Source organism: Hippocampus bargibanti, linkage group LG18 (genome assembly GCF_051943395.1).
Source record: "Hippocampus bargibanti isolate YZ-2025 linkage group LG18, ASM5194339v1, whole genome shotgun sequence".
NCBI lineage: Eukaryota > Metazoa > Chordata > Actinopteri > Syngnathiformes > Syngnathidae > Hippocampus > Hippocampus bargibanti.
Window position 1 is genome coordinate 3,598,912 of NC_142751.1, and position 26,218 is coordinate 3,625,129.

At 46.6% G+C, this 26,218-nt stretch overlaps 1 protein-coding gene across 1 annotated transcript; it reads right to left on the reverse strand.

Moving 5' to 3' along the window:
• Positions 1-8,597: 8,597 nt before the first annotated feature.
• Positions 8,598-21,687, reverse strand: pik3r1 (phosphoinositide-3-kinase, regulatory subunit 1 (alpha)). The gene is made up of 15 exons (XM_089020276.1): positions 21,485-21,687; positions 19,379-19,948; positions 16,420-16,512; positions 16,239-16,313; positions 16,001-16,132; positions 15,721-15,922; positions 15,551-15,633; positions 13,235-13,448; positions 12,984-13,164; positions 12,797-12,922; positions 12,581-12,723; positions 12,339-12,515; positions 9,636-9,710; positions 9,384-9,554; positions 8,598-9,309 (listed from the first exon to the last, which is right to left on the reverse strand). The coding sequence occupies exons 2-15, from the start codon at positions 19,722-19,724 to the stop codon at positions 9,120-9,122; spliced, it is 2,208 nt and encodes a 735-aa protein (XP_088876402.1). The 5' UTR covers positions 19,725-19,948; positions 21,485-21,687; the 3' UTR covers positions 8,598-9,119.
• Between the last annotated feature and the right edge of the window lie 4,531 nt (positions 21,688-26,218).

Below are 26,218 nucleotides of genomic sequence, written 5' to 3' on the forward strand. Positions count from 1 at the left end.
TTATAAAGAGGATCAAAGCCCTCATATTGGAACCTGAGGAAACTTTGGCATCTTACGATGTGACTTCCCTCTTTACATCTGTCCCAACCCCAGCAGCAGTCTCAGTGGTGAGGACGAGACTGCTGGCGGACGTTTCTCTGCATTAAAGAACCTAACTTAAACCGGACAACATCTGCCAATTATTAGAAATCTGCCTTAACACTACGTATTTTTAATTTAGGGAGAAATTTTACAAACAAATTCATGGCTGTGCTATGGGCTCACCAGTTTCACCCATAGTGGCTAATCTGTACATGGAAGAGATGGAGAAACAGGCCCTCACATCCTTCCCGGGGACAAAACCTAGACACTGGTTTAGATATGTGGACGATACTTTTATAATAATTAAAAAACAAGAAATTAAATCCTTCACAGATCACCTCAACTCGGTTAAATTTACTCGTGAGGACATTAAATTTCATTTCATTAATTTCATCTGTGCTGTATGTCATGCATATTAGCATATTTGACAATAAAGCTGACTTTGACTTTTGACTTTGACTAAAGAGAACCAACTAGCCTTTTTGGATTGTAAAGTAATTATAAAAGAGGACAGAACGCTAAAAACAGAAGTCTTTAGGAAGGCTACGCACACTGACCAATACTTACTTTTCGATTCTAACCACCCTTTACAACACAAACGAGTTATCAGAACCCTCCTGCTAAGGGCTAAACTAATACTAACAAGCGTCGAAGGTAGAGAAAAGGAGTCAAAACATATCAGGAGAGCACTCCCAAACTGTGGGTACCCTCAGTGATCATTTAACAAATGCCAGAAAGAAAGAATAGGGAATGAAACCAAAAATTCTCAAGATACAAAAAGGAGAGGAGTAGCAGTACCTTACATTGCAGGAGTTTCTGAAAAACTACAGAGTCCTTTGGCAACACAAAATTCCTACTTATTTCAAACCGATAACCGCAAAAATTAGTGCATCCAAAAGATAGGCTGGCAAATGAAAAACAAAGTAATGTAGTTTATTCAATACATTGTAAGAATGAAAATTGTAAAGAGCAGTACATTGAGGAGACTAAACAAATTCCCAAAAAAAGACTTTATCAACATCGCAGGAATAATACTAGTGGGCCACAATCGGCAGTACATATGCACCTAAAAGCTAGCAACCACTCATTTGACGACAATGAGGTTAAAATCTTAGCGAAAGAAAATAGATGAGTAAAAAGCGATTTTTATTAAACAACAACTTCATTAAACCGGTTTGGTGGGGTGAGGTTCAATTTGGATCGTTCATACAATAGCCTGCTTAGGTAACATAGGATTAGTAATACTGATGAGGTGATACCGGTGGAAGTGGGGCAATCAGGCCAGTTGTTAGTCGGAACAATCAGTGGAGCGGCAGGGAGTAGTCCTCTGCTCCCCCCAACCTGAGAGGAAGGACCTATCACAGCAGAGTCCGGCACCGCCATGTCTGGACAGTAGGGATATATATATATATATATATATATATATATATATATATATATATATATATATATATATATATATATATATATATATATATATATATATATATAGGGCCTAAACTACCAGTAAGACTTTAGTTTGCTGACGAAGTTTCTTGGATAAGAAGCGAAACGTCCGACACCTTCAAAGAAGTACAGATGACGGCTGAAGAAACCTTTTCATCGATGGACCACTCCTGTACGACTGAGAGCTTACACAGACGCATGACAGTGTTATTACTCACATTACTTTTTAATGGGAACAGTGTTGTTGATCACCCGTTTTTGCCAGTGCATCAAAGTCCAGTGTCAGTTTTCTTGTGGCAATTCTCAGAACAGACCTGAGGTTACTTAACTGGGATCGGTGGGTTGCTTTGTTGAACTTCTCCTTCAAGACAGTTTTACACTGGCACTGTCTTATGATCTTTGTGAAGGGACATGAAACCACCTGAAGTGACTTGTCAATTTTTTTTCAAAGTCAGAATCCACTGCAGAATTCTCCATGCAAGACATCCAGTGATTTTCTGTATTTTTTCACATGTCCAGGGGCCTCTTTCAATGTGGGGAAATGAGCGAATGACTTGTTTCACATTTGCTTTGAGAATAAGGTAAGCTTGGTTTTGAAGGCTCTGTCTGACATTTGTGTATATTTCATACACAAAGCGGTCTTTCCCTTGTAGCTTCACGTTCAGCACATTCATGTGTGTCAGCGCAAATGCTAAATCGCAAGCCAATCTGTGTCACTCGGCTCCGGAAAATCGTCAGCTTTCTCAAGTAGCTAAAAAATGAGATACTCTCCTGTTTGGGATCCCACACTCGTTGACAAACTTTCCACAGACTTAACCAGCGGACATTGGGTGGGTAAAGCAAGTCATGGTGGTCGGCATCAGTTTCTTCAAGAAACAATCAACTGACGATGATTAAGTCCCCGCGCTCGAATGAAGTCCAGATAGGTTCACGACAGTAGCAGAAGGAAAAAAGGGGAGCACAGACTCGGCAAAATCAAGTCAATGCATCACAGTATGTAGTGCACCCCCTTGTGGAATGATGAGGTATTACAGGAAAAGGTCAATGAACGTCACATAAACCGTCCATGTGTACATGGTCGGTTTTTGAAGAAGCAGTTATTTTGCATCCTCATTTTGTGCAATGCTGTAATATTCTGTTAAGATAAATGAGGAATGCTGAATGTTGAGCAGATCTGGCAACACAGCCGCAACGCTACATATGGTCCTTTGACAGCGATAAAAAAATAGTTCTTATACAATGCTGAGAGAAGCGGTTGCTCTCTGTGCTGCGGCAAATAAACTTAAAAAATAAAAAATTAAAAGGGTTTGTCGGTAATGGTCGTAAGTAAGGGTGGTCGTAACTCGCACCAGTCGTAAATCGGAACTTACCTGTATATGTCTGTGTAAGCTCTCAGTCGTACAGGAGTGGTCCATCGATGAGAAGGTTTCTTCAGCCGTCATCTGTACAAAAGTGAAGGTTTCAGACGTTTCGCCTCCTATCCAAGAGGCTTCGTCAGCGAACTAAAGTCTGACTGGTCGTATCGGCCCTATTTATATATCCCTAATGTCCAGACACGTTAACTACTCTACAAAAAGACAAAAATATTGCTATTTTGCCAGCAGACAAGGGCAGATGCACAGTGCTTCTCAACACATTGGATTATGAAGACAAAATAAATAGGTTAATCAGTGATTCTAACACGTATGAGCAACTAAAAAGGGACCCTTCCAATAGATACAAGAAAGAAATGATTGACTGTCTCCAAAAGTTAGAGAAAGGAAAACATATAGACAAACAGATGTATTTTAGATTATACCCGGGAGAGGCCACGCCATTTATCTATGGCCTGCCAAAAATACATAAAGAAGGGTTCCCCCTCAGACCCATTGTTTGTAGCATTGACTCCTCTACATACAATGTAGCCAAATATTTAAAAACTATTTTAGCTCCGTTGGTTGGTAACACAGAATATCACGTAGAGAACACCACAGGGTTTGTAGAGAGGATCAAAGACCTCATATTGGAACCTGAGGAAACTTTGGCATCATACGATGTGACTTCTCTCTTTACATCTGTCCCAACCCCAGCAGCAGTCTCAGTGGTGAGGACGAGGCTGCTGGCGGATGTTTCTCTGCATGAAAGAACCAAACTGAAACCGGATCACATCTGCCAATTATTAGAAATCTGCCTTAATACTACGTATTTTAAATTTCGGGAAACATTTTATAAACAAATTCATGGTTGTGCTATGGGCTCACCAGTTTCACCCATAGTGGCTAATCTTTACATGGAAGAGATGGAGAAACAGGCCCTCACATTATTCCCGGGGACAAAACCTAGACACTGGCTTAGATATGTGGACGATATTTTGGTCATAATTAAAAAACAAGAAATTCAATCCTTCACAGATCACCTCAACTCTGTAGACTTCAACATTAAATTTACTCGTAAGGACATTCAAGAGAACCAACTAGCCTTCTTGGATTGTAAAGTAATTTTAAAAGAGGACAGAGCGCTAAAAACAGAAGTATTTAGGAAGGCTTACTTTTTGACTCTAACCACCCTTTACAACATAAACTAGGAGTTATCAGAACCCTCCAGCATAGGGCTAAACTTATACCAACTAGCACTGAAGGTAGAGAAAAGGAGTCAAAACATATCAGGAGAGCACTCACTAACTGTGGGTATCCTCAGTGGTCATTCAACAAATGTCAGAAAGAAAGAATAGGAAATGAAACCAATAATTCTCAAGATACAAAAAGGAGAGGAGTAGCAGTACCGTACATTGCAGGAGTTTCTGAAAAATTACAAAGAGTCCTTTGGCAACATAAAATTCCTACTTATTTCAAACCGATAAACACGTTAAGGCAAAAATTAGTGCATCCAAAAGATAGGCTACCAAATGAAAAACAAAGTAATGTAGTTTATTCCATACATTGTATGAATGAAAATTGTAAAGAGCAGTACATTGGGGAGACTCAACAAATTCTCAAAAAAAGACTTTATCAACATCGCAGGGATAATATAAGTGGACCTCAATCGGCAGTACATTTGCACCTAAATGCTAGCAACCACTCATTTGACGACAATGAGGTTAAAATCTTAGCGAAAGAACATAGATGGTTTGAAAGGGGGGTAAAAGAAGCGATTCTTATAAAACAACAAAATCCTTCATTAAACCGGTCTGGTGGGGTGAGGTTCAATTTGGATCGCTCATACAATAGCCTGCTTAGGCAAAACAGGTTAGGCAACTTTCGTAATGCTGATGAGGGTCGTTATGCTGATGAGGTGATACCGGTGGGAGTGGGGGTAATAGGCCAGTCGTTAGTCAGGAATGTAGGCACAATCAGTGGGGCCACAGGGAGGGGTCCTCTGCCCCCCAACCTGAGAGTAGGGACCTATCATAGCTGTGTCCGGCGCCACCAGGTCTGGACATTAGGGATATATAAATAGGGCCGATACGACCAGTCAGACTTTAGTTCGCTGACGAAGCCTCTTGGATAGGAGGCGAAACGTCCGAAACCTTCACTTTTGTACAGATGACGGCTGAAGAAACCTTGTCATCGGACAGTGTTATTACTCACATTACTTTTTAATGGGAACAGTGTTGTTGATCACCCGTTTTTGCCAGTGCATCAAAGTCCAGTGTCAGTTTTCTTGTGGCAATTCTCAGAACAGACCTGAGGTTACTTAACTGGGATCGGTGGGTTGCTTTGTTGAACTTCTCCTTCAAGACAGTTTTACACTGGCACTGTCTTATGATCTTTGTGAAGGGACATAAAACCACCTGAAGTGACTTGTCAATTTTTTTTCAAAGTCAGAATCCACTGCAGAATTCTCCATGCAAGTCATCCAGTGATTTTCTGTATTTTTTCACATGTCCAGGGGCCTCTTTCAATGTGGGGAAATGAGCGAATGACTTGTTTCACATTTGCTTTGAGAATAAGGTAAGCTTGGTTTTGAAGGCTCTGTCTGACATTTGTGTATATTTCATACACAAAGCGGTCTTTCCCTTGTAGCTTCACGTTCAGCACATTCATGTGTGTCAGCGCAAATGCTAAATCGCATTACCTGTATATGGTCTTTGGGCTAAAAATGCAAAAAAAAACCACCATGTATAGTAAGTCGTTTTTAGTTGAAAAAAAAACTACCATGTATATAGTAAGGCGTTTTTACCCCCCAAAAACCACTCTGTATATTAAGATGTTTTGAGCCAAAATGTTATTTAGTTTTTTTGTTCTTTTGACTTCAAGACGGCGCCGCAAGAGTGGCTACCTGTCCAGCAGCTCCTGTATTTTGTTTTTCTACTTTGATTCCTTTCATAACTTGTGCTGTGAAATGTACATTTCTCCACTGCAAGACGAATAAAGGCAAATCCAATCCAATAAAACGACAATGTACGGACCGCTAGTTTTAAACTTGACTAAAACCCAACCCTTGATGGAAACCCGACTTTGAAACCCTGCCGAACACGTCCTGGGCTGAACCCGTCCGGTCCGATTGCCGTGACGATGGCGGATTAGTGAGCGGGCGATTCCCATAAGCCTCGGGCAGGTTCATTTGGGGTTTGTCGGGATCAAACGGGATTACGCTGAAAATGAAGCCAGAGGCACTTTCACGTGTTGCGGAGAGACTTGAGTGAGAAGGGAAGTGAACTTTTTGCAGCAAACGGCGGCAGTGCTTTTTCACACCGTCTCTTTCTATCAATGGTCAAACAAAATGTGGCCGGTCCGGTCGTCGATAAGCAGTCTGATCTTTTGCCAGTTTTTTGTTCCTCCCCAAGTGCTGACTGGCCGAATGGGGGGCATATTGCAAAAAAATGGCAGCAAGGTTTTCTTAACAAGAACGGCTTTTATTTTTTTTTCCAACGCCGCCCAATGCACGTTTGGAAGCAACAATGGGAAACCATCAAGTCAATTAACCAAAAGAGGTTCAGGGCCTCCTGGCAAAAAAATAAAAATGAAAATAAAATAATTGTCATCAACGATTACAACAAAAAATGCTTTGTGATGCTGGGGAAACAAACAAAAAGGCCAATAATAATAAACAAGAAGAAATGATCATCATACATCATCAAATGAAAGGACGACATCAGCAGCTTGTTCAAAAAGGTAAAAGGAAACATCACGCGGGACACATTTGATGAGTTTTCTAATTTTGTTTCCTTCTCGGTCAAAAACATTTCAAAACAAAAGCCACGTGTAGCGACTTCCGGTTAGCGTTTGCAGCTAACTTGTTTGTTGGGTGTCAGGAAAGGAGCCAATTTCACCCAATTGGTCCGAAAAACATTTCTTTCCTCCATTTTTTTTCTTTTCGTCGCTCTGTCACAGAAAACGAGCGAGTGTGTTTGCTCTTAGCCGCCAGTTTCACACCCACTGCGTGGGAAATTTGGAGACGCCATTTCTGTTGTACTTTTGCGGCAGGCGCCTGTGTTACAATTTCCATAATATCCATACATACACTCGTTATTTTCCCTGAAACGTCACCCGCATTTATTTTATTGACGTTCGGATATTTTGTGAGTGTCGTCAATGTCTTGGCAACGTTGGGAAAATGAAACCGGGAACAACGGTTATGCTAATGAGGCTAATAATGCTAATAACGTTAGCGTGGCAAGAGAACGTGAAATGAGCAAACCCACCCACCCGGTCCGGTGTCCATATTTCATTTTCTGATACAGAAAAATACTTCAAGTGAATCACAGATTGATTTGGAAAAAAGGGGGAGGGGCTTGGTGCGTGTCAATATTTCTCTCATGGTTGCGATATGAAAATACATCATAATGGCGGCGTTTCGGAGCAAAGCGGCTTTCTACCCAAGAACGGAGGAGTTTGAAGTGACGCAGGACTAATAAAATATATCTATATTCTTCCCTCCGTATTTAAAGTTATGTACAGTGATACCTCGGCTTACAAATGCTTTAGCTCACGCACTTTTCGTCTTACAAACATTAAATTCGCGAGCACATAATCTTGGAATACAACTAGTCTTCGGCAGATAAACACCAAACCACATGGTCAAATAGCGGCATGGTGGCTGCCGCACTAGTTTTCTTTGAGTGCAGACGTGGTTTGCTATCGAGTGGAGTACCTTTGCTATTATGGTAGCGAAAAAGACCCCACCACAGGCTAATCGATGAAAAGGTTTCTTCAGCCGGCATCTGTACTTCTTTGAAGGTGTCGGACGTTTCGCTTCTTATCCAAGAGGCTTCGTCAGCGAGCTAAGGTCTTTTACTGGTAGTTTCGGCCCTATATATATATATATATATATATATATATATATATATATATATATATATATATATATATATATATATATCCCTGCTGTCCAGACATGGCGGTGCCAGACTCTATGATTGGTCCCTGCTCTCAGGGTGGGGGTAGCAGAGGACTACTCCCTGCGGCTACATTGATTACTTCCACGATATATACCTTCAAAGAAGTACAGATGATGGCCGAAGAAACCTTTTCATCAATGGACCTCTCGTGTATGACTGAGAGCTTACACAGACGTACCACAGGCTAGTTAAGCAGAAGAGGACACAAAAGAAAATTGCGATCGTGCAGAAGAAAAACATCATCGAAAAACACGAACAAGGTGTGCGTCTGTGTGACTTAGCTGTCCCAGTACCAATACGCTAAGTCGACCATTGCTACCATCCATTGACAACTTCCATCACAAAGGTAAACATACATAAAATAAGTTATATGTTGTGAAGTTGTAAGGCTTATTTAGTAGAAAATTCTGTTTTATGGGGACCTTGGAACGGATTATTCTCATTTTAATGGTTTCTTATGGGAAATAAAAGTTTGGAAGATGAACTTTTCGCCTCACATACACTTTCTGGGAACCAATTAAGTTCGTAAGCTGAGGTATCACTGTATTGTAAAGTCGCACTATTTTTTTATTATTATCATTATTATTTCTCAAACACCCCCCCCCCCCAAAAAAAAAAAAAAAAGACGTTGATGGGAGGTCGGCATTTGTACATTTTCAAAATCCCAGCGGTGATCGTTCCAGAAGCTTATATGACCGAGTGTGGAAAAAAACAAACATTTGCATAGCAGATCAGAAACCAAAGCAGAAAATAAACTTTTTTGTGTGTTTTTTTTACTACTTTGGTGCGCTTGGTTCATAGTTTGACGGGCTCCGCCTGCCTTAAAAGTCCACGGGACTTGTCCAAAAGGGCGAGGGGGAAGGAGAGGGGATGTGTTCCAAAAAAGTGCCATTATGCTACATTGATCAGCTGATCCACGTCTGCTATTGGACAGTTTATCCCAGCGAGTACCTCCGCACGCACGCATGCACGCCGACTGGCGAGTGCTAGCATGAACTCAACCCCAAAAAAAAAATACATTTTAGATGGGCGGCAGGCGAGGCTGGGGGGTCATAATGCGCTCTCAAATGTGCAAGCACCGTTTAGGGAAAGGCCTCAAAGTGTCCTGGGGGGCAGGTCGAGGGGGAAGTTCCACTCCGTCCTCACACATAAGCGCTTTTCAAAAGAAAAAGTACATTCAGACTGGTCGGGCAGTCACCCAAAAGTTCGTCCATTTCGGGCGTTGCGCCCCACCCACCCCCACACGGCCTCCATTTTTTGAGCTACGCCTGCCTCACCGCCTCTGCTGCGCGTAGACCGGATAGGCGAGCGTCACATTCAGAGAGTCGTTGTGCTGCACCAGCGACGTGTGCTGGTAGTGGAGGACCAGTTCCTTCAGCGAGCCGTACAGGTTGTAAGGCTCGGCGAAACCCAAGCCCGTCGGCGTCTTGTTGATCACGCAGTGCTTCACCTCGCCGTCCACCCTGCGCGGGCGACAAAGGGGGTCAGTTGAGATGAGATTCATTTCCCGTTCGCGACCAGATAGCAGTTTACGTACACGACGCTGCAGGCGTAGCAGCCGGCCTTGCTGCTGTCGCGCACCAGGAATGTTCCGTCTCGCTTGCCCTGGAGCAGCGCCTCCGCCTGCAGCCGGTTGATGTTGCCCAGCTTCCACGAGCGCTCGTCCAGGTGGGGCAGGTCCTCGTCGTCGTCCGCCATCGAGTATTGGCTGGAGGAACAAAGCCACCGACGTGAGCAAAGGCCTGAAGGGGGCCGGGGGGGGGGACTCGGACATAATGTGGCGGCTTACTCTTCCACGTTGTCGTTCTTGATTCCCAGCCACTCGTTGAGCTTCTTCTGCCGGACGCCCTTCTGGTTCAACCACCTGCAACCATCGTGATTGGATGTGAGCTGCCGAGCTAATGGCAAGATAATGCCAAGCTAAGATCAAGCTAATGACAGGTTAACAAAAGGCTAACAACAAACTAACAACAGGCTAACCCAGGCATAGGCAAACTACGGCCCGCAGGCCACATACGTTAGGCTTTTTAATCTGGCCCGCCGAACTTGTCCAAATTATAGTAAAACCAGTGTCTGAAACTCGGACAAAAGGGCAGACAACTCTGAAAAGTTGACTGCCCCCACTTTTCACAACTTGAAACACGATCAGACCAGCAATCGCAAAAAAAAAAAAAAAAAAAAAAAAACAAACGTCACAAAGTATGAAGTTTTTTATATTAATTGGATTGGATTGGATATGCCTTTATTAGTCTCACAGTGGAGAAATTAAGGCTGTACCTACCACTAATGTTACCTTGCTTAATTTACGGTAAATGTCTAAGGCTGCAGATTTCGCTGCAGTAGTCATTTGTCATCATGGTGCAGAATGCAATGTTTGCATTGCTTGCTACAAGCCACTAAGCCCCTTTCATAACTCTCACGTACACTTTACAGTCACGGTTTGATATAAATTTACATTTTGTAGCGTCACATATGTTGTTAGCTTCTTTTGAATCTTTCTCCTGGGCTGAGGTTCTGTGCATCTATTTTGGAAAATGATATGCAAATGCACAACCTTAGAACGCTTGCAAAAGTCCGGAAGAAAGAAGCAGACTTCTGATTGGCTGCCGTGCCGAGTATGCAAATTTCAACTGCAGGTAGCCTATGTTTGTGTGCTCGGCGACTGTACACGTGTACGGTTTGCGCGTGAAGGCGAGGGCGTCCGTGACGAGTTTGTATAGCGCGCGGTCAGGACAAACCATCCATGATTTTGCGGAATTCAACACAAGTAGGTATTATTGAGCTTGAATATTTCCTTGTGTAATATGTTTTGAATGTTGAAAGTGATTCAATTTTTCAATAAATCATGATTTCTTAACTTTGCCCCTTCGATTGAAACGTATTAAAAACAGACGCAATCTTGATAAATCACAGTGCATATGTTATTTTAATCTATTTCCATTTCCTCCTCCCAGTATCTACGAAATAGTCTGTAAATGCCATATCTTGCATATTCCTTGAGACAAATTTATTAATCGATCAGGGATATTTTTCACAATTGAAAGACCGTTAATAAATTGGGTTGTAGTGTTCTTACTGTGCTATGAGGTTTATACACACTACGTTTAAAGGACAACCGGCACCAGTTTTTTTGTTTCCTACTGACATCAGAAAAACGTTTTATAGCATCTAAAATACCCAAAACACGCTGGATGATATTTTTAGTCAAATGAAAAACACCAATAAAAATGACTTCAAAATGAATCCGGAAATGGCCAGTTTCAGAAGGTCCCACCCCCTTGTTCGTGATGTCACGCCAAGACGTCTTGCCTTGCTCGAGAATCAAAACAATGGCTTCAGATTCGGAGAAGATGCTTTCTTGTTACTCATCCAGTTAGGAATATGATTCAAATAGTTCTGAAGAGGAAAGCATAAATGTTTGCAATTGATTCAAGGAGTCCTCCCATTTCAATTTGAGCTGTCAATGACAGCAATGTCGCACCCAGAAAATGCAGAAGATGGCGCCCAAGCTCCATTGGAAATGGGCTGATTTGTCTGCTGGGAATTTGTGTCAACTAGTATCAAATAGTAGTCTTGGTGCAACACACAACGATTCACCATCGCATTATTTATGTGTTTTCCTTCTAATTTTGCCATCAACACGGATCAACACGAAGTTTTCAGACCAAACAAAGTACCGCAAAATGCACTGTGTGTCGCTTTCTCGGTCAGGGGCGTTCCAAACGTGACGTCACATGGGGATCGTCATCAACTCGAAAACAAGACTTCCTGAATATTCAGCGCGAGTCTTAAAACGTAAACGATAGCTATATGCGGTGGACTCTTATTAAAATACGCTCAGTCGAAGTCATTTGAAGTGATTTTACAAATTATGGACATAACTTGTCGGGAGGCGTCGGTTGTCCTTTAATGCTTGAGGTTTAGTATTTCCGGCCCAAACACTCCCTCCAAATGCCCCCTGTCAAATTTTAGAACCCATTGCGGCCCGCGAGTCAAAAAGTTTGCCCACCCCTGGGCTAACCCCAAGTCATATAATTAAAAATAAAGCACGATCATCATGCTTCATGTCACAAAGAGGGTACAGCAAGTGCTGAAGAATGAATGACTCTCTGTGTCTGTGTTGTTATATTATTTGTTATTTATTTTTTTCATTTTTTTATTGTTTTTTTCGTGGCTGCCTTTCCAGCAGCTCCTGTAATTTGTTTTTCTACTTCTTTCTTTCCTTTCCTCTTCCTTTCATAACGTTTCTGCTGTATTACTTCCGGGTAGAGTGAACACTGGCACAAATGGCTGCCGCTGCACAAAAAAAAAAGGTTTTATCCCATGACTGTAAGGTGTCTGAGAGTTTTGAAAGGCGCTTTGAAATTAAATGTATTATTATCATTATTATTATTACAACAACAAGCTAACATCAAGCTAATTACAGGTTAACAACAGGCTAACAACCAGCTAATGGCAACCTAAAGCTAAGGCAGCGACGGCGGTTCCTTACACAAGGTACTGGTCTCGGGTCTTGCGCAGCTGGATGAGGTCCGGCTTGATGCTGTTCATCTTCTTGTCGATCTCGCGGTAGTCGGCCGCCTGCTTCTTCAGGTCCTCCTCCAGGCGGCTTTTGCTGTCCACGATCTCGCTAATCCTGGACTTGAGCTTCTCGTAGTTGCCCACGATCCTGAAAGGGCGAGCGTTGGGTCTTGGTTGACCACTCAAAGCCCCCCCCCTCCCCCTTCAGCTCACCTCTGGATCTCCTTGTCATTGCCCTCGCGGCGGAACTTGTCGATGTACTCCTTGCTGTAGCGCTCCTGCGTTTGGCACTGCTCCTCAAAGATCTTGATCGTTTCGTTGAAGGCCTCGATGGCCGTGCGCTTCATTTGGATTTCCTGGACCAGAACGGGGTATGATGAGGGAGGGTGTGGGTTGGCGAGGGTCTGGAACCCGGCGCACCGCCCGTACCTGCGAGGTTCTGGTGTGCTCTTCGTACAGGCGGTCGTACTCCTTGTTCTTCTCCTGGAACTGCTGGTGGTACTCGCACAGCTTCCTGCCCACGGCCTCGATGGTGTCCTCTTTTACCACCTGATCCTGAGGGCGGCGGTGGTGTCAAAAAAAGGCTTCCCCTGGCCCCCCGTCCCCATTCACTTACCTGCTGGTGCTTGGAGACGGGATAGAGCAGCTTGACGTCCAGCTTGGGGTTGTACTGCGCCAGCGACTCGTTGCGGTAGTGGTTGATGAGCTCCACCACCGAGCCGAAGGTCAGCGGGTCCGAGAAGCCGTATTTGCCGTCGCGGTGGAAGATCTTGATCAGCTTGTTGTTGCCCCCCTTCCTTTATTTGGGGGAAAAAAACGTGAGATGGGCCAGAGCGAGGGCGGCGGGGGGGTGGGGCAATCACCCACCTGAGCGTGAGCGTGTAGTCGCCGTGCATCTTGGTGGAGGCGTCTCGCACCAGGAAGGTCCCGTCGGCCATGTCGCGCAGCTTCTCGTTGACCTCCTCACGCGAGATGTCCCCCCAGTACCATTCGGCGTCTTGCAGCGCCATGCCGCTGCTCTGAACGTTGTTAGTCGCCGCGGCGGGGGCGACGGCGGGCTTGGGCGGCTTTGGGGGGAGAGCTGAACAAGAGGAGGGGGGGTTTGACACCGCACGGTGGATCAGCGTCTCGCTTTTGGAGCGTTGCGTGAGCAAATCCCCACCGACCGATGGCAATCGACGAGGCTGTCGGTGGGGGGGAGAAATCTTTTTCCAAACAGCTGGTGTGCGTGAATAATCTGGGCTGAGCGACGGTGCCCCTCGCGCGTTGACAGTTTGACGGCGGGCGCTAAAACTAGCGCGCTATGTTTAACCCCCCCCCCCCCCCTTGTTTTTTTTCCTAACACCAATCCCACGTGGAGCACAACCCCAGCGGCTCGATTGTCCTTTCAGCGCACTTAGCACATCACTAGAAAGCCCTGGAGCAAGATTTGACCAATCTCCCTAACCCGGGATCGGTCGCCGGCCAATCACCCACACAAGCATTCACGGGGGTGGCCGTTCAAGGTGCCTTCAAGATGCATTCCAACACCGAAACTCTTGATCGCGCGGTCCAGACGCCGTGTCAAATCGCCACGTGGGGGTGGGGGGGCATCCTGCTCGGTAACACGTTGCATCACTCACCGCAGCCAATCAGGCGGCAGCTGTGTCACCGCTCGCCCTGGCATTCTTCAATCGTCGACGGCATGAAGTCATGGTAAAAATCCCTCGCTTTGATTAACCCCTCCCAATTTTTTTAAAGGCTCATTAAAGGGCTCCAAAAATATTCCGTTTGTCTTGCAGTGACGACAGCTTGCGAGCGTCCGACATCTCCCGTCTGTCTGGTCGCCTCCCTCCTCCCTCTCTTGTCTCTCTCTCTCTCTCTCTCTCTCGTTCACTCGCTCAGCCCCTCCCCCCACGCAGACAAATCCAAGCGAGCCGCGCCGCTGCAAGGCACGTCCGCACGTCGTGCTCCAATCCCCGTCACGGCCCTTCCAAAATATGGCAGTAATCCGTCGGCGTGACGGGGGATAAGCGCCTCCATTTCCGGAGCGCGGCCAAAATAAGACGCGCGGCGCTTCTTGGAAAGTTGAAGCGGCCCCGAGCGGAATGCGGCCAGGCTCAAATAAGCAACCGACACGGTGACCAATCGTCCGTCTTTCATTTGGACTGTTTAAAAACTCGCATCCAAACTTTGTTCAAGACAAATCAAAAGCGCCACAAACAAACGCGCTTCTGATTTCATTCCCTGCGTTGGTGTTACAACTCCGACTTTTGAGACAGAAGAGTTGCACCCCCCCTTCCCCCTCCCCGATTATTTATTACTTTGGACTTACGTTGTGCATGCGTTTCTCTTGCCGTCCGTTCGCGGCCGAAAACAAAATGGCGGCACTCAATCCCAACTTGAGTTGATGGGGTCACGTGTCGCGTCCCGTCCTCCCCCGGCTGATATCCAACGAATGGCCGCAGCGTACCCGCCGTGGCCGTGCTAATGATGAGACACCCCCCCCTCCAGCGTTCGCTCTCTGGGCCGCCAAGTCCCCGCCCTCGCGCTCTAACGCTCGCCGCTGTGTTTGTCGAGGAGGAAGCGGCTTATGATTAACTTGCAAACTTTCAAATATTTGCTGAGCTGGACACTTGGGGAGGAGAGAGGGGGCGAACAGGGTGGGGTGCTTTCAAGGGGAGGCGGGGGGGAGGTGCTGAACAAGAGGCGCTCTGTGGCACCTCGGCTTTGCAGCCAACCAAATCTAAGTGGACCTTTGTCGCTAACTTAAAATAGATGAGCGGTCGGCGGGAGGAGCCCCTCTCCAACACCCCCCCTAGCGCGCACACACACACACACATACACACACACAGCTTTCAGTTGAAAAAAAATGTGTGCAATGCGAGTGTGCATCTGACACTTCAAGACGCTATCAAGACGCTACGAAGGCGCTAAAAAGGCGTTAACAAGACGCTATCGAGATGCTAACAAGATGCTAACAAGAGGCTAACAAGATGCTAACAAGAGGCTAACAAGATGCTAACAAGACGCTAGCAAGAGGCTAACAAAAGGCTAACAAGAGGGTAACAAGACGCTATCAAGACGCTAAAAATCAAGAGCGGCACAAACCTGCTGAACAACCAAGAACGCGAAGGCCCGGATATCACCAAGCGACAACCGTTCCATCCCTGCCCACCCGAAGCTTTCAAAGGCCAAAATTACCTGGAGCCGCCTGACTTTCGCTTTCCTCGCTGGCCACCAGAACTTCGATGATCCTTACGTACGCATCCAGGCTGAACTCGCAGCTAAGGAAGACCGAGAGGAGAGACGAGGACGGTCAAGGACGGACATGGGTGGGGGGGCATGTCGGGATGGAATCTCACATCTCCCACCTAGCGCTCTGCTGCCTGAAGAAAAGCGGGCCAAAGATCTCGCCCAGCGCCCGGGCGCTCAACTGGTTCTTGGCGGCGCTGCGGCACACCCGAGCTAGGTGGCGGAGAAGGCACTGGAGGGTCAGCCAGTACTGGGGGGGCAGGGCGGGGCCGCCGGCGATGCCACGCAGCTGTTGGGCGCACTCATCCATATTGGACGTCTCTGCAAAAAAATACCCGAAAGTTGTGAGTGAGCGTAGCACAAAGTGGTGCCGGGATACGGTGACGGGGGGGGCGTCACCTTTGGCAACGTGCAGCAGCTGCGCGTGCACGGCGGTCGGCACGAGAGGCTGAGGGAGGTCTTGGAGGAAGCGGCGCAGCCCGTCGCACAGGACAGGAAGCTCCATTTGGTCCAGGTCCGCCGAGGAGGGGTCTGCAAGCGCCGCACGCAGCCCAGAGAGAATGTTTTGGTGACGATTCCGAATCTGTGCTTGCGTTTTCATCGCGTTGGCTGTTAGCGCAAATCCAAATCGACTTACCGGACTCCAAATATTGCCTGACTTCATTGCCGCCCCCTTCTGTAAAATTCCGGTACAGGGTGGGGTTCTCCAGACCTTAAAAAAAGGGTCACTTGGTTTTCTTTTGGGTGGCATCGATGATGGAGTGGCTGATTGACGGCACGATGGCGAGCAGGAGCGCCCGCGGTCAAAGCAAACACACCTTTTTTTTCAATGGCGTCAAGCAGGCGAGCCAGGTGCGGGGGGCCCGTCTCGGGGAGGGAAAACTGCTCTGTCAGGTCCAGCAGCCACGCGCCTGTGCGGAGTTACAAACAAAAAAAAAGTTATGATTGAATAAGAAATAGTCCCGTGGCTAAAAAAAACAGAGCTGATCCAGTTTGGGGCTGGCTTGCCACGCCCTTTTGGCGCTCAAAGCTATTGTCTGCATTAGCATGAATCTCATTATCTGCGGGAGGGGGCTACGCAAACACGCAATCGAGCTAGCAAATTAGCTAGCGATCGAGCTAGCGCATGAGCGAGCTAGCTAGCAATCGAGCTAGCGATCAAGCTAGCACATGAGCTAGGTAGCCCTCTTTGTATTCTGCTAGCTGGCGAATCCCTTACATCATATGTGTCAAAGTCGAGGCCCGGGGGCCAAATTTGGCCCTGCACACCATTTAATTCGGCCCGCGAAAGCACATAAAAATTTGTTGTGTGCTCTAGATGTAATTAATATATGTGTGTGTGTGTGGGCATTCTAATGGCTTCCCCAAATTCTTCATGGCCGCCGAGTGGAAACCGGTTATGCAAAAACAGATTTTCCTCTCGACGACTTGAAAAGATTTGCACATGATAGACAAATGTCACGCGCTGCACTTTGGGCTTGCAGCGCTCCGCCGCGTCGCTTCGCCAAGGTTGAAAAAAAAGCAGCTATTTGGTCGACAGCTGCCGCGCTGAAATATGCAGCGAGTTAAAAAAAAGCGGGGTGGGTTCGAGAGTGCGGCTGGGAGCAACGCACAGGAAGCGCCGCGCTCGCCTTACAACTTGGCAGGAAGCTGAAACAAAAAATGGCAGTCAAGTTTGGAAGGGGAATAAATAGGGCGGGTCGCTAGGCAAATACAGTGATACCTCCGCATGCAAACGCTTCAGCTCACGAACTTTTCGCCTCACGAACATGAAATTCGCAAGCATATAGTCTTGGCTAACGAACTACTTTTCGGAGGACGAACCAAACCACACGTCACGGTGGCAGGCGGACTACTTTTCCACACCCCCTTCTTTGAGTGCAGAAGATGTCGTTTGTTATTGAGTGGAGTACTTTTGCTCTTATGGGAGAGAAAAAGACCCCACCAGAGGCTAGTGTTAAGTCTAAGAAGACACAAGAAAATGACGGTCGAGCAGAAGATCATCGAAAAACACCAACGAGGTGTGGGTTTGTGTGACTTAGCGTCCTAGTACCAGTACGCTAAGTCGACCAATGGTACGTGTGGCTAAGGGTGTTTCTGTGTCGTCTAAGCAACGTCTCAGGCAATAGAAGAGGTTGAAAACCTTTTGTTGATTTGGATGAACGAAAAGGAGCTAGCAGGGGACAGTGTGAGTGAGGGTATTATCGCGGCAACTTCACTTGGATATCATCAAGAGGCAACGACATCAACGACCATCACAAAGGTCAATAAAACGACTTTATTACACAAGTACTTTATTTAGTTATTTAGTTACAATACAATACAATAGCACATTTATGATACATAAAATACAGTATATTTTGCTACCATCCATGACAACTACCATAACAAAGGTAAATAACATTAAATAAGGTATATATTGTGCAGTTTTAAGGCTTATTTGGTAGAAATTATGTTTTATTGGGGGCCTGGGAACGGATTATTCTGATTTTAATGGTTTCTTATGGGAAATAAATATTCGGCAGACGAACTTTTTGCCTTACACACACTTTCTGGGAAGCAATTAAGTTCATGAGCTGAGGTACCACTGTACATACGCTGGGATGTGAGGTAAGCCCCCCCCCCTTAGGACTTTAGTACCAGGTGTGGACATGAAAGCGCAGCGTTGAAAGGCCAGCCTGTCTCTGCCGCTTTCAAAAAAAGTATGAATACAAGTCTTTCTTAAAACCATATTTTGTTTATAAAATGTACCCCCCCCCCCCGTCCAACGGCAGCGCATGTGTTCGCTTGAGCAAATAACGAAGCCGCTTGATCCAAAGCCACTTCCTCTTTTGGGCCGCCATGTCGCGTGTGAAGAAAACTCTTTTGTGACCGCACTCAAAAGTGCATGTAGGACAAGTGCTCATCTGGAAGACATTAAGTGGGGGGGCTGGGGTGGGGGGTGTGTTCTTCTCAGAAGCAGTGAACTTTGAGACGGACTACCAAATGTTACTCGAAATAGCGGCATGGACATGGTGTGCTGCCATTTTTTTCCCCTTGAGCAGCGAGCCAAACTGGGATGGCCGCTTTTTCTCAGAAACTAATTCGCAAGCCCAAGTTAGATTTGAAGGACGCCCCCCGTCCCAGACAAGTCCTCGCAGGCCCGCGACGGTGGCGATGACAGGGAGCGCTTGGTCAACGCCGCCCGCGTCTGACCAGGGGGCGAAATGTAAACGCCGTGGGTGAGACCGGGCGGGACGCTAAAGATAGCGCCGACCTGGGATAAATATAGAGGCAGGGCTTAAGCGGGCGCCATTTTGGGGGTGGCGTGTCGACGAAGCGGCGACGGAAGACCGCCACGTGATCTCCATCGGAAACCGAATTCCCGCCCGTCTTTTGCTCTCACGCCGATCCGCTGTGGTCACGCAACGGATCGGCGCAAACATTGAAAGCGAGCCTCGGGAATTTCGCGTTGCCGTCCCAACGAGCGCCGCGCTTCCAAAATGGGACCCGCCGCGACTTTCCACCAAAGTGTTGGCAAACAAAACGCCGACAAGCGTCCTCGCAAACAGGCGTCATTTTGGTGACCGGCTAGCTTGCGACATTCGTTTCGCTCGTGAGGACAAGCGGACCAGGATCACGCCCAAGAAAACGCTCCAATGGCAGCTCAATTTTGCCATCTTCAATTCCTTTTTCGAGGTCCTCTGAAAAAAAGGCCCCTTCTCTGTCCCAGACGACGCCCGCCCGTGTTATTATCCAAACGCGACAAGCCGCAACGGCCCGAAAGGCGGGACCTACCTTGCTCCACGTCGCCGTCGGCCTCGGGCCTGGACGCGGCCGGGGCGACGGGCAGCGGGCGCAGTGGGCGGGGCTTGGGCGTGGGCGGAGACATGCGCTTCTTGCCAATGTACTGGACGTAAGTGCCAGGGAAGTCGCCCTTCTCCTGCGTGGTCTCGTTGAAGCCGGGCAGCCATCCGATCTCCTCGGGCCGCTGCTCCAGGCCGTCGGCGTAGCTGAGCGACGCCAGGCCCGCCAGCGCCGCTTTGCTCACCAGCAGCACGTCGCCGGCGTGAAGGTCGATGTCTTCCTCGCGCTCCTTCTTGTAGTCGTACAGCGCTCGGTACTGGAAACCTTCCGTGCTCATCTTGTCCAAAAGACGTTTTGTCCAAAAGTGGGGGAAGCCGGGACGATCAAAAATAAGAGTCAAAGAGCGGAGACTGGTGGGCGACGGCAAACGTCTAGCTGGTTTTCATTCTTTCACACTTGTCGTCTTGCTGGAGCGATTTGCGTCTGGCGTCCTGGCGGGGTGCACCCATCGGGGAAAGGGGTGGAGGCCTCGCCGAGGCACTGCGAAGGAGCGACGCCGAGCTGTGTGAAGACACGCCAACGTTATTGCGAGGCAAGAAACACCAATGCAAATGGGGATATTCCACATTGTGGATTTGTAATGCATTGAATTGCAGCATGAAGGCTTTCCAGCGCGCTTTTCTGTTCTTTGTAGAAGACATTGAAAATCATTAAAAATACATTAAAAAAAGACATTCAAAATTAAAAATCAATTCCAATAAAGTTTTTCATATGTAGGTCCGAACACTGACACTTTAAATACAGTGATACCTCAGCTTACGAACGCTTTAGCTCATGAACTTTTCGCCACACGAACATTACATTCGCGAGCATATAGTCCTGGCTGACGAACTAGTTTTCGGCGGATGAACACCAAACCATACGGTCGAACAGGGTAGCTGGCGGACTAGTTTTTGTTACCCCCTTTCTTGGAGTGCGGACGTGGCTTGTTATCAAGTGGAGTACTTTTGCTATTATGGGACCGAAAAATACCCCACCATAGGCTAGTTTTAAGCCGAAGAAGAACATAAAGAAATTTACGATTGAGCAGAAGGAGATAACTGAAAAACAAAAACGAGGTGTGCGTTTGTGTGATTTAGCGTCCCAGTACGCTAAGTCGACCATCGCTACCATCCATTGACAAGTATCATCACAAAGTTAAATAAAACTTAATGATACAGTAGTTTATTTCTTTAATTACAATACAACATCACATTTATTATCCATAAAATAAGTATATTAAATGTAGTTTGAAGAAAATTGTGTTTTATGGGGACCGGGGAACGGATTATTCTCATTTTAATGGTTTCTTATGCAAAATAAATGTTTGGAAGACGAACTTAGGTATTACTGTATTTTGTGTAGTTTTAAGGCTTATATAGTAGAAATTTAAGTTTTATGGGGACCTCGAAACGGATTATTCTCATTTTTAATAGTTATGAGAAATACATGTTGAGGAACTGTTTGACACACACTTTCTGGGAACAATTTAAGTTCGTAAACTGAGGTATCGCTGTACTAAAATCAAAAATCCGCGTGCATGCGGAGCCCCCACTAAAAGAATCGTTCAGTGTGCATGGGTGGGCAGTGGGCACATAATAGGGTCCATTTAGCAGCAGAGCGGCCAACATCTTGCTAACTTGCTCCCGTGACAGCCCAACGAACGACGGCGTCAAAGTTATATAACGAGCGCGGGGGTGACCCTGGGGGGCGACGACGACGACGTCGGTCGAATGCCGCGTGGGGGGGGGGGGGGGCACGCAGATTTATTTTGATGAGCTAAACGAGAGGCGGCTGGCGAAATGCTAGGTAGCGGCTAGCACGTTTCGGGAGGGGGGTCCGTCCGCTGTCGAAAACCGCAAGTGGACTTTGTGAAATGATTCCAAGTAGAAAAGTGAGAGGACGAATAGCGATAAAAGTCGCGAGCGGATTGAAAACTCCCCACCAACACGCGCCGTCCGTTGAGTTGAAAGTTTGCCTTTTTTAAAGTCCCACCGAGTGGGGCTCAAGTCCGTTCAGTATTTGCCGCATGCGCAGTGGCGTCCACCACGTACCCACCGAGCCCACTTGAATTCTCCTCGCTCCAAAGTCGTCCCGTTTCTTCTTTCACTTCCACTCCACAAAGTGTTTTGGACGCGGCGGCGCACGCGACGTCGGAATAACTCCTCAGTTCAAATCGACGTGTTTTTCGAAGAGTCGGACGGCGACGTTGCTGCGTTGGCTGGGTCGGAGTGGGGACAAACGTAGTCCTGTGTGCCAAACTGCAAAGGGAGGGGTAGGAGGGGACGCAAGAGGGGCGAGCCGAAAACCAGGCCGCCCATTGATTCTGCCATCTTGTCTGTCTGCCTTGCGACCAATCGAAAGCGCGGGAACGCCCTTTTTTCTTCTTTCCCTATCGTCTCGGACTAGTGCAACCCGAGCCTCCCGTGGAAGTTACGTAACCGCGACAAAGTCCTTCCCGCGAGCTTTACGATTTGCTTCTCGCGACCGAGCTATCTCTTCGTGCATCTATATTCCAAGTACCACCAAGTTAACGTGGTTTGCGTAATCGCGGCGTCCATGTTGCGTTCAGGTGTCGAGGTTTCCACCGAGAACGATGATAGGTTCCGGTCTATGGGGGCCGTCGGGGGTGGGGGGTGCGCTGCATAATACGGGTGGCCTAATTATGGCAGAAATCCCCGGCTCCTATCAAGATTAAAGTTCTGTACGCTGCTGCTGAAGGGGGGCCCGTGTAAGCGGCTTTGACGCAAGCCGGGCCCACGCGGGACTGCCTCACGGGCGTGGGAAGTGGACGTCGCGCATAACTCAGCACATCTCAAATCGAAACGCTTTCCGACCACATTGTTTTAGGTCAAAGGGCAACATCCATATATATTAAAACAACAGTCTTCTTGTTGCCCTTTCCGAAAACTCAAAATGGCGGAAAATGTTTTGCAAAAGTACCCCCCCCCCCCGCGCCTTCCAAAATCGCAGATTGCGTGCGGTATTTTTGCATTTATGTGTGGCTGGCACTTTTCTTCCTCTCTCCCTCCGCCTCACTCAATGATTCATGAGCAACAATTCCCCATTTGGACGCCAGCGCGACGATCTGACCCACTTTGCCAGCTCGCGGGCGTTCTTCGCCTGCATGATTCATGGCCGGCGCCTGTGCTCGTCTTCTCTCAAAGAAGTGGCAACAAAAAAAAACATCAAAATGTGCTAACAGGTATTCCCTCCGCACGCCATCTTCAAAGATCAACGTTGCAGTGCGCCAAAAAGAAGCACAACTTAGAGCAAAATGAGATGTGCTATTTCTAATCTTCTTTTCCTTTCGGCGTTTCCCTTCAAGGATTCAAGGAGTCGCCACACCACATCAGTGTCCTCCATCTTTAGAGGTTTGATCCGCATGTTTGTTTTGGCCAAGCTTTTACGTCGGGTGCCCTTCCTGACACAACCCCCTGTATTTATCCGGGCTTGTGACCGGCACAAGAAGACTTAGTCCCTTTGTGGCTACAGAACAAGCAACTCACTCAGTAAAAGGCTCCCAAACACAAAATGGTCATCGGCACAGCAACATTCCAAAAATCAAAAACTACACTCACCATTTGATGACTATTTATGATAATAATAATAATACATTTCATTTATAAGCGCCTTTGCAACGGAAGCCACACACGCCAGAGTGCACTCAACCCGCAAGTAACTCAAATAGATAGAAAGCTAGCTAGCTAATAGCCAGTAATAGCTAGCTAGCTAGGATAGCCGGATTGGGAGGGGGGGGACTTCGCCGTCAGCTCGACGTTCAGGGGCGTGTGACCTATTTCCCTCCTTTGTGGGAAAAATGCCTGCCGCCGCCACTCATTTTCATCATGATGGCTGAAATGTGATTGGTTCAATGCTTCAATATGAAAACACATCTTGAAGCAGAACAACAGGGGAAAAGGAAGCTGATAGACAATTTGGAATTACAGGTAACATCCGAGTTATGACCGGCGCGATTTACGACCACCCATACTTACGACCACGACCGCCAGACCCTTTTTTGTAGCAGTTTGGTATATAATAGCATTCAATAGAAAACGTTTCTTAAAAACAACCGATTGACATCGAGCCATTTCGAATGGATTTCAATTTATGACCGTTTGACTTACGACCGTTTTTCCGGTCGTAACTCAGATATTACTGTATTTCATAAGAATTCATGGACAAAATATAATTCACATCAGTCCGTGATGCAGGTACTTTTAGGCCAGCCGAGAAGACCTTGCAGGTTATGACGGTCCACCACTGATTGAAGAGGTAATAACTAAAACAATTACAAATTCAACCCGCTACAAAAAAAAAATCATAAAAACCTGCTCTAAAACCTCATTGAAACTACTGTTTTTAGTCACACCCGCTTACCAAACATCCTTTTTTTTTTAATTCTGGAAGGAATTCCCACCCCCCAAAAAAACAAATAAAGGGAGGGAAAAACTAAAACGATGAGAGGAACGAGGAGCGAATGAGCGGACGCTCGTCCAATCATTTCATGGCAAAAGATGTGGGACAGCCTCAATCCCACTCTTAACGCTAATCTTCCATCAAAGCTGATTTGTCGCCGCTTGCTCCGCCAGCTCTTACGCAAGCTGCTGCTTTTTGGGCCCACATTCTATACCCCCCAAAAAATCTTTAAAATGAATTAGAGGTTGTGATTTTAAGACCCGATCCTGCCCTCCAATGTAGGGCTTGCATGTTCTCCCACCCGTGTGCGTTTTGTATGGGTATTCTGGCTGGCTGGCTATCTAGCTGGCTAGCTGTTAGCTATCTGGCTGGCTATCTATCAGCTGGCTGGCTATCTGTTAACTGACTGGCTATCTATTAGCTGGCTATCTATTGGCTAGCTATCTGGGTATCTGTTGGATGGTTAGCTGGCTTGCTAGCTTTCTATGTATTTGAGTTATTCTGGGTTTAGTGAACGCTGGTTCGTGTGGCTGCCGGTGCTTATCCACAGAAAAATGTATCCTGCGACTGTAAAGTGACGTTGAGAGTTTTGAAAAGCCCTTATAAATTCAATTTTTTATTATTACAGTAAAGTCTCGTTATATCGATATTCAAGGAGTCCGAAAAAATATCTGAGTGAACGCTCTAAATTGTCATTAGGTGTGAGTGTAAATGGTTGTTTGTCTCTGTGTATTCGGCGATTGGCTTGAAAGTAGTTCAGGGTGTCCCCAGCCTAGTTCCCGAAGATGGCTGGGATAGACTTCAGCACCCCCCTGCAGTGCTAATGAGGATAAGGCAGTCTGGAAAATGAATGAATTTAAAAGACAGGGAACAAAATCACAAACCTTCTGTAAAAACTAATAACAAAATCGAGAAAAGGAGAGGACCCGACCTTGAACCGTGTGGAACGCCAAAGACAGTTAAAATGGATTGCTTGACACAAAAATGGTGTGATTTTGCATAGAACGTCAGTGCGCTCCAGCGGAACACTGTGTGACTTGGGGCTGGGCCAACGGCGCCGCTGCTCGCCAATCTCATGTTCCAAAGCTCACACACAGCCCGATGGATGAGCTTTAGCCTGCGCAGCTAAGGAGGGAGAGGAAAAAAGGGGCGGGGGTAGTTCAGTCACAGGTTACGAGATTTGAGTTTCCGTGTACCAGCAGATGTCCTCGGGGGACATCACGTTCACCCGAGCTTTCTTTTCACATCCCTTCTCTCTTTTTTTCTTTTTAAATTGGACTGCAAAGTCTGGCTACGTGCTAGAAAGTCTACTTTTCCTTTCGACTTGGAGTTTGATGTTTCTCTTTATTCGTAAGTTGGTTAGTTGTCCAAGAGCTTGATCGTGGCGTGGAGTCGAGCAAGTCGTGCTGCGGTCTCTGTCCGACGCTGTGCGGGTCTCTGCGAGTGCGCTACTGATATACGCAAGCGTGGGGATGCACTTGAAAGGCACTTCATTGTGGACATAAATGATGTCCGATCGTGGACATAAATGATGCCTTGCCATTTAAATGCAACAATGCGATGTAAAAATAAAAGGCACCATATGGAGAATGCGGAAAACAAGACTCAAATGTCTTAACGTCTTCTTATTTTACTTTTCGGCTTTTCCCTTCAGGGGTCGCCACAGCGAATAAATGTCCTCCATCTAACCCGGTTTTGGGCATCGTCTTCAGTGCACGTTAACGTCTGCTAACTTTTTTTGTTGCAGTGAGCACGATTGTTTTCTTTTAGTTGATTACGTCTTACCAATGTTTGAAAGCCTTATAAACTAAGATTATTAGAGCACTTAAAACGTTTTCGTAAAACATTAAATATTCTTTCAAGGGAGATAAAATACCAATTCGCGGTAGCCGTAAAAAAGTCGTCTGTCGCAAATATCTTCACTCACCCGTCGAAGCGCATTCTACTGGTTTGGTCACGTGCTAGAAAGTACGCTCAAATATTTACACACAAATAAAAAAAGAATGGCAGATTAATCAGACGACAGATTGACAATATTGATCGATCTTTGGAGGGCTCGACGCGACGGGCAGCGATCGATAAACAAGACTGAATAAAAAGGTAACGATCGCTCGTGTCATTGCGATGACGCTAAACCGGATGTCTGGAGTCACGTGACAGTTGTTGATAATGTCAATCACGGCAAGGGATGGCAGGGGGACGGGCGAGGCAAAATAGGGAAAACCTGTTGGGTTTCAATTTTCAACCCAAAAAAAATCATATTCAAAATCAACAAGATTGCATGACTTGTTAGAAATGGATCAACAGCGCCCTCTAACGGCCGCCAGTGAATCGACTTTAAAAAGAAGAGCAAAAAAAAGGTCAACGTCA